We start from the raw sequence: 12616 nt of genomic DNA on the forward strand, positions 1-12616 counted from the left end.
ATTTTTCTACACCTCGACACTGTTAAGTTGAGGTACCACTATACTTCGTATATGCTCGGCTCGGTCGCTGCATGCTCATCGCGAAAACATTTTCATTATGAGCATCAACACTTTCATACCCTTTTTAGAAATTATCATGAAAAAGCTAGCATTTTGTATGAACGTGGCAAACGCTTTACAAATTTCGGTATACCCTTCACTTAAAAGGAAAGAGCTGGGATCGTCGCGAACAAAAATTCAAATTTTTGTTCGCGGCTGAGAGTGATGATTTCAGCGACCATAGAGAGCGAGAGAGAGGGACTGAGAGAGAGAGAGTAGGACAAATGGCACATAGCTGTGCTTCATACGGATTTTCACTGCTTGAACCTCCTGCGACCGAGCCGAGCAAATACGAAGTATAGTGGTACCTAAACTTAACAGTGTCGAGGTGTAGAAAAATTTGTTCTACATGTCTAGTCTATGTGTTGTCTGGTCAGTGCTTTGACGAAGCTTACAATTTTATTGGTAGTCCGCAAAATTTTATAAAAATTATTTTAAGTCGGCTGGAGTTTTCTAAATGAGAAAATAAAAATAGTTGGCGGATAATAAAAAATTTTGTTTTTTTGGATTTATGCCAAAAAATCGAACTTTTTACCCATAGTGCATTCCTTAAAAAAGTAAGGCAGCTTGTAATCCATGAGTAATGGACAAAATAATGGGCATTTCCGCCACTGGGTATGTATGCATGTGAGCACAAGCAGCAGCTCACGAAAATTAAAATTTCTTCGCAGCTAGAACCCATGTCTTCCCTTCTGTGAGAAGCGCATACCGAACTCTTTAAACCGTTTGCCAAGCTCGTACAAAATATGTATATGTGTTTTCGATATTATTTGTGGGAAGGGCTTGAAAGCGTTGGTGCTCATAATGAAAATGCTTTCGCGACGACACACACTCTCCCTTGCTACATGTATTATGAGCATTTGTGTGCCTGTGTGCGTAGCTCTTGCTGCCTGTAGCAATTTTAGGTCCCAGCTTTTGCATTTGGTTGATCTTGAGAAGTGCTCACACTTATATACATATGTACATACATATGTATGTTTGATTGTGTGTACGCAGGGGACGCGTTGCCCACAATTGTGGGATATACTTGTAGAAGCATTTGTATGCCTTTGTATGCGTTTGTGTGTGTGCATGTGTGTAACATGGGACGTGAACATTGGCTGCCTACCTCAACTAAGCATTGTCTGAATGATTTTGGGTTCGAATTGAAGAGGCGCGCTTATATTTATGTAAGTAGCTGATTAACTAAAGTGACAAATGCACTTGCCAATTCTGTTTATATGTGTATGCATATATACATATACATATACATATATATGAATTCTTTTCACAGCCAACCCACGATCATTAAAATTAAATCAGGTGCTTAACTATAAGCGCGAATTACCCGCCAGTAAATACATATACTACACACATACAAATATGTATGAGTTATTCGCCGGTCACAGTGCCACAAAGTATTGGCAAGTGCACTTGTCACTTTTGTTAATCAGCTACTTAAATATAAGCGCGCCTCTGCAATTCGAACCCAAAATCATTCAGAGAATTCTTAGTTGAGGTACGCAGCCAATGTTCACGTCCCATGCATACACACAGGGACATACACACACGCACATATAACAAGTAAGAAAGCTCTAGTCGAGACTGCTCGACTACGAGATCCCCTGAACCCTTCGAGCAACTGATATTTCAATAATAATTCGCACATACACACGCACACACACACACGCATACAAACAAACACACGCACACACACACACACACGCATATACAGGCGATTGAGCTTGGGTTGCGCTGCAGTGTTGGCGATATTATGAGAACTTATTTGTGGAATAATTTAATTTCTAGACGTACGATCGTAATGAAACTTTCACAAAGTAATCATGATGTTTAAATGTATGTGTATACCGAAGCACAGGTTTTTAGTATTTGATATACGACTTTTACAAAGATGAGGATGAGGGGGTGGATTTAGAGGTGGGGGGTAAATTTTAACAAAAACCGAAATTGTATAAAATACGTCTTAATATATATTTAAAATTTGGACACTCTAGCTATAATGATGTAGGAGATATAATTTTTTAACTGACTTTCGATAAGGTTTTTTATCGATAAAAAAAATATCGGAATGAGTTATCGTTTTTTAGTGATGAACTCGATATGCGCGCGATATATATTTACATTTTAAAAAAAAGTTGAAGTCTCTAGCTCTTATATCTTCTGAGATCGACGCGTTCATACATACGGACAGACGGACGGACAGACAGACGGACAGGGCCAAATCGACTCAGCTTGTCGCCCTGATCAAGAATATATATACTTTGTGGGGTCTGCCACGCCTCCTTCTGCCTGTTACATACATTTCAACAAAACCATTATACCCTGATTTCCCATTTTCAATGGGTTCAGGGTATAAAAACACATAGGCATACAAATGCTACTACAAGTGATATCCCATAATTGTTCAGATCCCGAACACACAATCAAATGTATATACATACATACACATACATACATATATATATATATATATATATATATATATATATATATATATATATATATATATATATATATATATATATATATATATATATGTATGTGAGCACTTCACAAGATCAACCAAATGCAAATGCTGGGACTTAAAATGTAGCACGGGAGAGTGTGTGCGTGCACGCTCGTCGCGAAAGCATTTTCATTATGGGCACCAACGCTTTCATACCTTTCCCAAAAATTATAGCAAAAACGAAAATATTTTGTATATACGAGCTTGGCAAACGGATTGAAGAGTTCGGTAAACTCTTCACACAGAAGGGAAGACATGGGTTCTTGCTGCGAGGAAATATCAATTTTCGTGAGCTGCTGCTTATGTTCACATGCATACATACATATACATATTTGAGAGAGCAGAGAGAGAGAGAGAGAGAGAAAGAGAGAGAGAGAGAGAGCAAGAAAATAATTTAACATAGAGGGATCTTTTGTCCAACATTTGACCATCTCGGTCGAGCGCGTGAAGCGAAATGATTGTGCTTTCGTATATTTTCGTAGCCCGAACCTTAAAGTGAAGAGCTGAGCAAATACGAAGTGGCCTGGGAAAAAAGTGGGCAAAACGCTTTACACTACTTGTCTGGTCTATGTGTTCAATGTATGCAAATAAGTGGTAGTGGATTCGAACCCAGGGGTTTCTTGTCTCGAGTATAAATAAGTTCACTGCAGCAGCGCCATTTAGCAAATCTAAGCTAAACTTGCTGCTGACAATTGTAACACTTCATGCGTAATGTGATTCTAAGAATATGCTAGAATGTTTGAGTGTATATGTATGTGCACACCTATAGGTGTAGCTGCTGCACGTGCGTTTGTTAATTGGCTGGACATTTTGGTTATTTATTAATGTCGAGTGATTTTACGGAATTTGATGAAACTTTCATAAAAGATATGATCTGCATATTCTATTGAATATTTAACTTTTATTTTAAAGGGCCAAATCATTCATAATTAGCTACATATACTAGCATCTGTCTGACCTTCACTGGGGATTCTGGCGAATTTGGAGCCGGTATTCAAATTATAACAAAAGCCGAAATCGTATAAAATGCATTTGAATATATATTCATATCTAAAATTTAGAGTCTAGCTCTAAAGATGTAGGAGATATCATTTTATAACAGATCAAGATTTTAATCGATAAGAAAATAACGGGATGAGTTATCGATTTTTGGCGGTAAACACGATATTCGCGCGCTATGCACGGACATTTAAAAAATATATTTGAAGTCTCTAGCTCTTATATCTTCTGAAATCGACGCGTTCAAATATACGGACAGACGGACAGGACCAAATCGAATCAGCTCGTCGCCCTGATCAAGAATATATAAGCTTTGTGGGGTCTCCACGCCTCCTTCCCATTTTAAATGGGGTCAGGGTATAAAAATACCATTGTATTAATAGATCTTTGTTTACAAGTTATTACACGCATATACTATCTAATTTTTTTCAGCACAGTTGTATACATTCTTGTGCTTCGATTCCAAAGTTGTGAGCAATGATCGTATACGATTTAGAATGTATCCGGTTGGACTTCTAATATCATGCTGCTTTTATATAATAACTCTGTTGGTGTATTCATCAATTGAAAAGTTGCGGAATCTTCCGGGAAAAATTTTAATATGTTTAGTAAGCAGTCTTCTTTTTGCTTATCTTGGAATTGCATTAGGACAATTGTTGCCTACTTCAAATAATGAAATATGCTTTATGTCTGGTAAGTCAATCATTAATAAATATTCTGTTAAGAAAAAAATTAATAAGTAAGAAACTTTTATCGGGGTTGTTCGGTTAGTAGATATTCTATCTATTTTTTTTATTATATTATTATATTCGTTTTTATACCCTGAACTCATGGAAATGGGAAATCAGTAAATAATGGTTTTGTTGAAATGTAAGAGTATATACATATGTATATTCTTGATGAGGGCGACGAGCTGAGTCGAGTCCGTCTGTCTGTCCGTCCGTCTGTTCATATGTTTAAGCGGTCGGTTAAAGAAGATATAAGAGCTAGAGACTTGATTTTTTTTAATGACCACATATATAGCGCGGATGTCAAGGTTGCGTTTAAATATCGATAAACACTCCGCTATGTTTTTATCTTTTAGATATGTAAAATATTCAATAGATAATGTAATTTCCTTAAATTTCGTTAAGTCAATCGACGTTAAAAAATAACGTGTATGGCCAATTAACAAACGCACGTGCTGCAGCTACAGCAGTTTTCCTATACGTGTGCATATTCAACACATATTCAAACTTCTTCTAACACATTCTTAGAATCACATCAGCAGTTTCGTTTAGTTCTGCTAGATGGCGTTGCATCAGTGAATCTATTTCAGTTTTGACATTGAAAATTCGAACATAGGGCTGGCGTCATGATAGAAGGCGCGGCACTCGATAGCTAAAGCGACAAGTGCATGTGTGTAGTATAGTGACTGGCGAGCAACTCGCGCTTATATTTAAGCACCTGATTTCATTTCAATGAATGGTTTTTTTTTTTATATATGTAATACCTGATTAAGCTCATTAAGCTAATGGAATGCAATCCCTTGCACCTGTTATTATATATACATTCATGCAAGTAAAAAAACGTATAAGCTGTATTGACACTTGTCGCTTTAGCTAGTCAATACAGCTACTAACATTAATATAAGCGCGCCTCTTCAATCGAGCCCAAAATCGTTCACATCATTCTAAGTTGAGGCAGGCACACGCCAATGTTCATCTACCAAGCACACATGCCCATACACACACGCACATATGAAATCACATAGGCATACAAATGCTATTACAAGTGATCTCTCATAATTGTAAGCATCGCAGCCCATGCGTACACACAATCAAGTGTATAATGTACACACATACGTATGTATGTATTTGAGCACTTCACAAGATCGACCAAATGCAAATGCTGGGATTTAAAATTGCTACTGGCAGCGAGAGCTACGCACACAGACATACTAATGCTCATAGTACATGTAGCAAGGGAGACTGTGTGCGTGCACATTCGTCGCGAAAGCATTTTCACTATGAGAACCAACGCTTTCATACCCTTTCCACAAATAATATCGAAAACACATATACATATTTTGTACGAGCTTGGCAAACGGTTTGATAAGTTCGGTATACTCTTCACACAGAAGGGAACGCATGGGTTCTTGCTGCGAAAAAATTTCAATTTTCGTGAGCTGGCAGCTCAGAGCTGCTGCTTGTGCTCACATGCATACACACATATACACATTTGAGAGAGCAAAGAGCATCGAGAGAGAGAGAGAGAGAGAGCAAGGGAAACATTGAGCATACAGGGAACTTTTGTTCAACCATCGACCATCACGGTCGAGCGCATGAAGCGAAATGATTGTGCTCTCATATATTTTTGTGGTCCGACCCCTAAAAGTGATGAGCCGAGCAAATACGAAGTTGACTGGGAGATTACTCTCGAAAATAAGTGTGCAAAACACTTTACACTACGTGTCCGGTCTATGTGTTCTTTGGTTAGTGGTACTACACTAACAAATTCATTCTGATAGGCATACCCACGATCTTTAAAATAAAATGCCTACATACATGCCTACACATATGCACAGATACACAAGCACATAGACTCTAGCTTGTTCTGTTTTTATACTCATTCACGAAGTGAATTAGTATATTGGTTTTGTGCAATGTCCGTCTTGCTGTCCGTCCGTCTGTCCGTCTGTCCGTCCGTCCGTCTGTCCGTCTGTCCGTATGAACGCAGTTCATTTCGCCGCTATTGAAGCTAGAGAAATTCGGAACACATACTCGTGTATAGCTCCGATTTATAAAGTGTTAAAATTTTTCCGATCCGTCCACTAGGGGCGTGGCAAATCGGAAAATGCATTTTCCGATATACCAGAAATCATGTTAGTTGAAGAGCTAGAAAGTTGAAATTTGGTATGTAGATCCGCGTTGACCCCCCAAGTCCAAAAAGCTATGGTGGATATATCTACGCCCATTGGGGGCGTGGCAAATCAGATAAAACTGTATCTCCTAAAGTTCTTAAGCTAGAACGTTGAAATTTCGCACGTGAGCTAATGCTATAATTTTATAATGACTGATGAAAATTTTTTATGTCTACGCCTAATAGGGGCGTGGCAAATCGGCCCTGAAGATATAGTGATTTTTCAAATTTGGCTATATTTTAGGCACTATTGATGCTAGAGACTTGAAATTTGGTATATATACGTGAGTTGACCTCCCAAGTCCAACAAGCTATAGTGGATATATGTCCGCCCAAAGGGGGCGTGGCAAACCGCAAAACTTTATATCTCCTACAGTTTAAGAGCTAGAAGCTTCAAATTTGGACAGTTGAGTTACTGGTAACCTCCTCTATCGATGCCCCAAAAATAATTGTCACGCCTCTTTGGGATTTGATTTTTCCGTGGGATTTGAACTCGCACCCAAGTCATGTTTGTCAAAAGAACAAAAACAAATTGAACCGGCGCCTTTGCTGGCAGCGCCACCACCTACTGTCGACGATTGCAATTAAAATGAAATCCAAAAATAAGATTCTTGTTATGAGAGTAGCGGATGGTAAATTCAAGAACAAAGCAAAAACAAATCAGTATCATTTCAACGCTAGAGTATGCATTTATGTGTACATACATACACACATACAAATGAGCGCGTGCATAAGAAACGCTGGAATGCTACATATGCGTGCAGACTTATGTACATACATATACATGCATAAATGCGTACATACATATATAAGGGCTATTTAAGAAGAAACAATTTTAAACTTATAAAATTTTTTAATTAGAAAAAAGAATAAAATAAGTATATATTTAATAAAAAAACAAAATATGTATGAAAAAATACACAACATTGAAGGGGCCTTGAACCTCCACCGCTGTAACATAACTTGCGACGCCTCTATCACCCACGATATCGTTTTGCTTGAGAATCTGGTAGCTAAAATACAATAAACTAATAACAGAGCGTCATCTGACAAAACTACATTGCTAAAAAGCGCGCTTTTGTAATGTAAGCAAACGCTTAAGAATCTGCAATAGGTGTGACCGAAAGCTATTAACGAAAATTACCATACATTTGTACTCAAAAAGTGCACGATCAATATAATAATTATCGATTACTCGATAAAAATTTTTTAAAGCCAAATTAAATTTGAAATAAGAATAAATGCCCCTTTGTAAACATAGCATCATGTATACGGACTGTGAATGAGTATTCCGCAGTCGGTAGCGCCCGACTGCAACGTTCTTACTTGTTTCCCCTGTAAAAGTGGAAAAACTGAAGTCAACGTGTATGCTGTGGGCGCGACGTAAACGCCACTGTTTAGGCGTTAGGCCTTTCCTCCTTCCTTTTCTTTCTTAATGGCGTTATTCACAGAGCAGCCGTGTGTTATGCTTGCATGAATGCACTAACAGCGATTGAAAATGACAAAATGCAAAAGATTAAGTTGAGAGAAACTTATTAACTATTAAGAGCAATTATTAGCTACTGCGCCGGACACTTACTTTGGTGAGTTCCTGAGTTTTAGCAAAGACAGAAACCTAACTTTTGAAGTGAATTCGCAATTGTTAAAAGTAGCGCATGCTTTCGAGCTCTCGTCGTAGCTAAGCTGACTTTAAGTTACTGTAGTCTGTAAGCCTTGGTAGTCGGAGGCAAAATGGATGCTATGATAGAGGACGAGCTGCAATAGAGCTGAACGGCGCGCTGTTGTTCGTTGCAACGATCACCCCAGAAACAACTGAGGGCGCTGTTGCAGCCGTCGACCTTTAATCAGTCCCCAACGGCAGAGTGCCAGGCACCCATGTCACTAAAAGAAGCGTTAGCTCAAATAGGAGTTACCCTTAAGGGACTGTCTGCCTTAGTTGGGGGTCAGCGGCTTATGCCACTGCCTTAATGAGAGAGGACCTGGGTAGGCTGGTCAGTCTCCACAAGACGGCCAAATCGTTCTGCAACCGACCGGTTAAAAAGACCACGCCGCTCAAGAAAGTAGTAGAAGGCACAAGCAGTGAGCATTAGTACGAGCATTAGGCCCGATAAAAGCACAGCGAACTCAAAAGACGGCTTAGGTGGCTGCAGCTATGCGGACATACTTCGCGTAGTCAAGAGATACTCAAATTTAAAGCATCCGAAGGATGACGTTCAAGGCAGTCAAAAAATAGCTAAGGGGGACCTTTTGTTGTAAATGAGGGGTAGTTAAAACACTTACCGAATCGGCTCAGATTGAGATCCGTGATCTAGATGTGTTAGCAAGCAAAGAGAAAATCTTGGAGGTAATTAGGGTAGAGTTGAAGGATAGCACACTCCCCATAGATGATAGTCTATATATAAGTGACCGATCATATTAGGGCACTTATGTATAGCTGTTATAATATAAACGAAGCAACAAAGTGTTGCTATGTTGTGAGTATGATACTCTTACTTATGTTGGGCATATGTCTACTTCATATATTGTATACACTACAATAATGTGAGCATATGCTTATACGATGTACAACATACTACAGGTGTATTGACTTGCCGACAGTTGCTCACGCCGTATGTTTCCAGAACGTCCGTATATATCACGCGCATATCGAGTTTATCACTAAACAAGTAAGAAAACTCTAGACGAGTGTGCTCGACTAGATACTACCCTGAACCAAACTAATTAAAATGCACATTTATTATGGCTAAAATTTCAATTTCGATGTATTTAACAATATAAATGAAATAGAAAACTCATTTAATTAAATATATAAAAATTTTGTAACAATTAAAAATAAAAAACTTCGACGCGCCCTGGGCTTGAACCCGAAACCTCGCGATCGAGCGCCGCGCCCTCTACCATGATGCCACCCCTATGTTCGAATTAGCAATGTCAAAACTGAAATAGATTCACTGATGCAACGCCATCTAGCAGAACTAAACGAAACTAACTGCTGACGTGATTCTAAGAATGTGCTAGATGTTTGAATGTATGTGTGCACACGTATAGGAAAACTGTTGTAGCTGCTGCACGTGCGTTTGTTAATTGTCCAAACATATTGTTATTTTTTAACATCGATTGACTTAGCCGAATTTAATGAAACTTTCAGCATATGATCTACATATTCCATTGAATATTTGACAAATTAAAAAAAAAAATTTAAAATCATTCAAAGTTAGCTACAGTGGCATCTGCCTTGATTGATAATATTTTTAATCGATAATAATCGTTGTCGCGTGAACTGTTTGCGATCACTGACCAAGCAACACATAGACTAGACATGTAGAGCAACGTTCTTCCACGCCGCAACATCTGTCTAGCAAGTCCCGGCCAACTTCGTATTCGCTCAGCTTGGTATGGAATGGCTCGGGCAAATAAGCACGCAAACGAAATGGTCACTCTCCCTCTCATATATATACATATATATATACAAACTTTCTTACTAGAGGGCTGCATGACTGCCAAAAAAAACATACTCGAGTTAACAATGCTCATATTGAATTGAGCGGAACCGAGGCCAACTCAGAAATGGATGAGTAAGTGAGTGCGCTCATATATGACTCAGAGTAACAATATTCTATTAAACGAGAAAGGGTCGAATAAATATGAGGCCGGGTATATGAGTTGCTTCACTGAGTTAATGAGTGGCGTCGCTGCTAGCAGAGAAAAAAAATTAGCGAAAGAACGAAGGGCAATGTAATCGTGTGTGTGCAGGCCAGACGGCCGACCAACGGCAAATTTGCCGTTAAAATTTCGTAGCGAATACATATTCTTTATGCGTACCAACGCTTTCATACCCTTCACACAAAAACGAGAAAACGAAATCCCATGTAATTTTGTTATGCCATAAACTCGTTAGGAGTATTATTATTTGCTTAATTAGATATATTGTATAAAGCAATTATAATTAATATAGAAGGTAATAAAATTATGTATAGATCGATATATAAGATAATGACATGAAAACACTAACATTTTAAATGAGCATGGCAATCCCTTTCAAGAGTTACATATACTCTCTAAAAGGAAAGGGCATGGAAAGAGACAAAACATGAAAAAAATAGGTGCGCAGTTAAGCTTCATATTAAAACGCATGCCTTTCGTTTTAGGGCTCGCAGCGCACTGATTTTGGTTTTAGATTTTTCACTGATCGAGTCTCAAGCGACGGAGCCGAGCAAATGCGAAGTGTTGACACGAACATATATGTGCACTCAAAGACTCGAGTCACTCGACGCCAATATGCTTCGGATAACTGTTGTATTCCTCTTTAGGTTTTATTTATTCTTATTCATTATACTGAAGGCAGAGGGTTATGAGTCATAGAGTCCATGCGAACTCCAGCTCAATCAACCATATTCTGCCTCGGACTCACTCACTCAGTCTTATCTCGAATGGACTCTATTTTGCTAGGTTATGAGTGCGGCCATGCAGCCCTCTATTTCTTACATACATATAATAAGGTTTGTGCCTGCCAAGGGCTTTTAATTGTGCAAACGATTTTGGATTAAATCTGCAGAGGGAGTGTTAACGGCCTTTCATTAAAACCTCATTGTTTTCTTCTGTTAAGAATTGTGCCAAAATTGATATCAACCCAAACTACCTATTTATGTATTATTCTTCATTTTCTTTTATTTACAATGCTGGTTTTACCAACAATTTTCTCAGTTTGCCATTTACAATTCTTTCTAATACAAATTAAGACAAACTGATTAAGAATAATTTTTCTATGCTCAAAACAAGGGTGGGTGGCAGAAAACCATTCAGTATATAAAGAGGATTTTGCTGTAGCGTGCAAATTAACTTCTTGACTTTGCAAGTTGATAAAAAAATAATTTTATATTTAGTGAACTTAGTGTTCTTTTATTAAACTCCAAAATTGAACTAACTACAAGATATGATCTTATGCTGCAAGTCAGCTAATGTTTATGCTAAAGCTTCCCTCATTAAAGCTCAAAGCTCAAAAGCTCCCAAGATTGGCTTACGTGATTTTATATCGGAATTGTGAAATTAAGATTTGTTTACATCAAAGCTGGGTTGCCGGCTCCATGGGCTCATGGAAACAACGCAGGGAGATCTTATGTTTATATTGAGGCTAAAACTGCTTACTCTGTGGGAATAGTGCAAGAAGCTTTTATGTCTGGGCTGAGTGGCGTGATACTATAGAGGGAATAATGTTATTTGAAAGTTGTTTACATTTGTCATAAGATTTGCCTGAGTTGCGTGGTGATAACTCCCCCCTTTCTTAAGAAGAATCGTCCTCGATTCTTAACGATTTCTCATTAGAAATTCGATTTGATTATTTATGGCATTTAGTATATCAGAATTTTGAATATTTTGATTATTTGACGGGTTTGAAAATAAAAATGTAATAGGGTTGAAATTGTTCCCTGAACAAAATTTGAGAAGCTTTATCATAATCAATGTAAAAATTATTAAAAATATAATGAATGTTATTTTTGTGTGGTTGTTTTCTAATTCTATTACAATTTTTGATAGAGTGTTAGTATTTTCTAATCGTAATTCGGTGTCATTAGAGGTTTTATATTCAGTAATTAAATAATTTGTAAATTTGTTATGTTTTACATAATTAAGCAGTTTCTCTTTTTCGTTTGTGTAAGTAATATTGTTTATGGTTACAATGGTTTTGAAAGTTATGAGATAAGTGCCTGTAAGCCAGGTGTTATTAACGCAATTTTTTCCTGATATTAAAATTGCACCATCTGTAATTACTTCTATTGGCTTATTTTTTTCTGATATTTTTGTGCAGCTTGTGAATTGCTTATTAACTAAATCGATGAAGCAGTTCTTTTCGTAGACAATTTGAGCAAAGGTATTATAAATTTCGGCTTTAAAGTTTTTTATAAGATAAAAAGTGTTCTTACATTTAGCGATCTTATCGTCTATAAATAGTTTTCCATCTGATTGGGAAATTGCTTTAGCATGGTATAACTTACAATTATGGTTAATAGTTGGATATTTTATGAAAACTATAATTAAACCTTGGTATGAGATAATTGAAAAAGAGGATACGTCTAGGAGGTCAATAAGAGTAATATTGAATGCTTCGTGATT

The 12616-nt window shown here is 37.5% G+C and overlaps 1 protein-coding gene and 1 long non-coding RNA gene across 4 annotated transcripts in view; both read left to right on the top strand.

Moving 5' to 3' along the window:
* The window catches only part of LOC149091982 (uncharacterized), a 202016-nt gene that overhangs the window by 97612 nt on the left and 91788 nt on the right, over positions 1-12616 (top strand). The window lies entirely within an intron of this gene.
* Positions 1-12616, top strand: part of mthl15 (methuselah-like 15) — a 141650-nt gene that overhangs the window by 60936 nt on the left and 68098 nt on the right. For all 3 annotated transcript variants that reach the window (XR_016196429.1, XM_089257658.1, XM_089257657.1), the window contains exon 3: positions 4042-4297. Coding sequence is in view for 2 of the 3 variants with exons in the window: in XM_089257658.1 (XP_089113784.1) it covers positions 4042-4297 (256 nt within the window). In the remaining variant the exon portion in view is untranslated. The remainder of the gene's footprint in view (positions 1-4041; positions 4298-12616) is intronic.

This window comes from Drosophila navojoa, chromosome 3 (genome assembly GCF_054131105.1).
Source record: "Drosophila navojoa isolate 15081-1374.11 chromosome 3, UAZ_NAV_1.0, whole genome shotgun sequence".
NCBI lineage: Eukaryota > Metazoa > Arthropoda > Insecta > Diptera > Drosophilidae > Drosophila > Drosophila navojoa.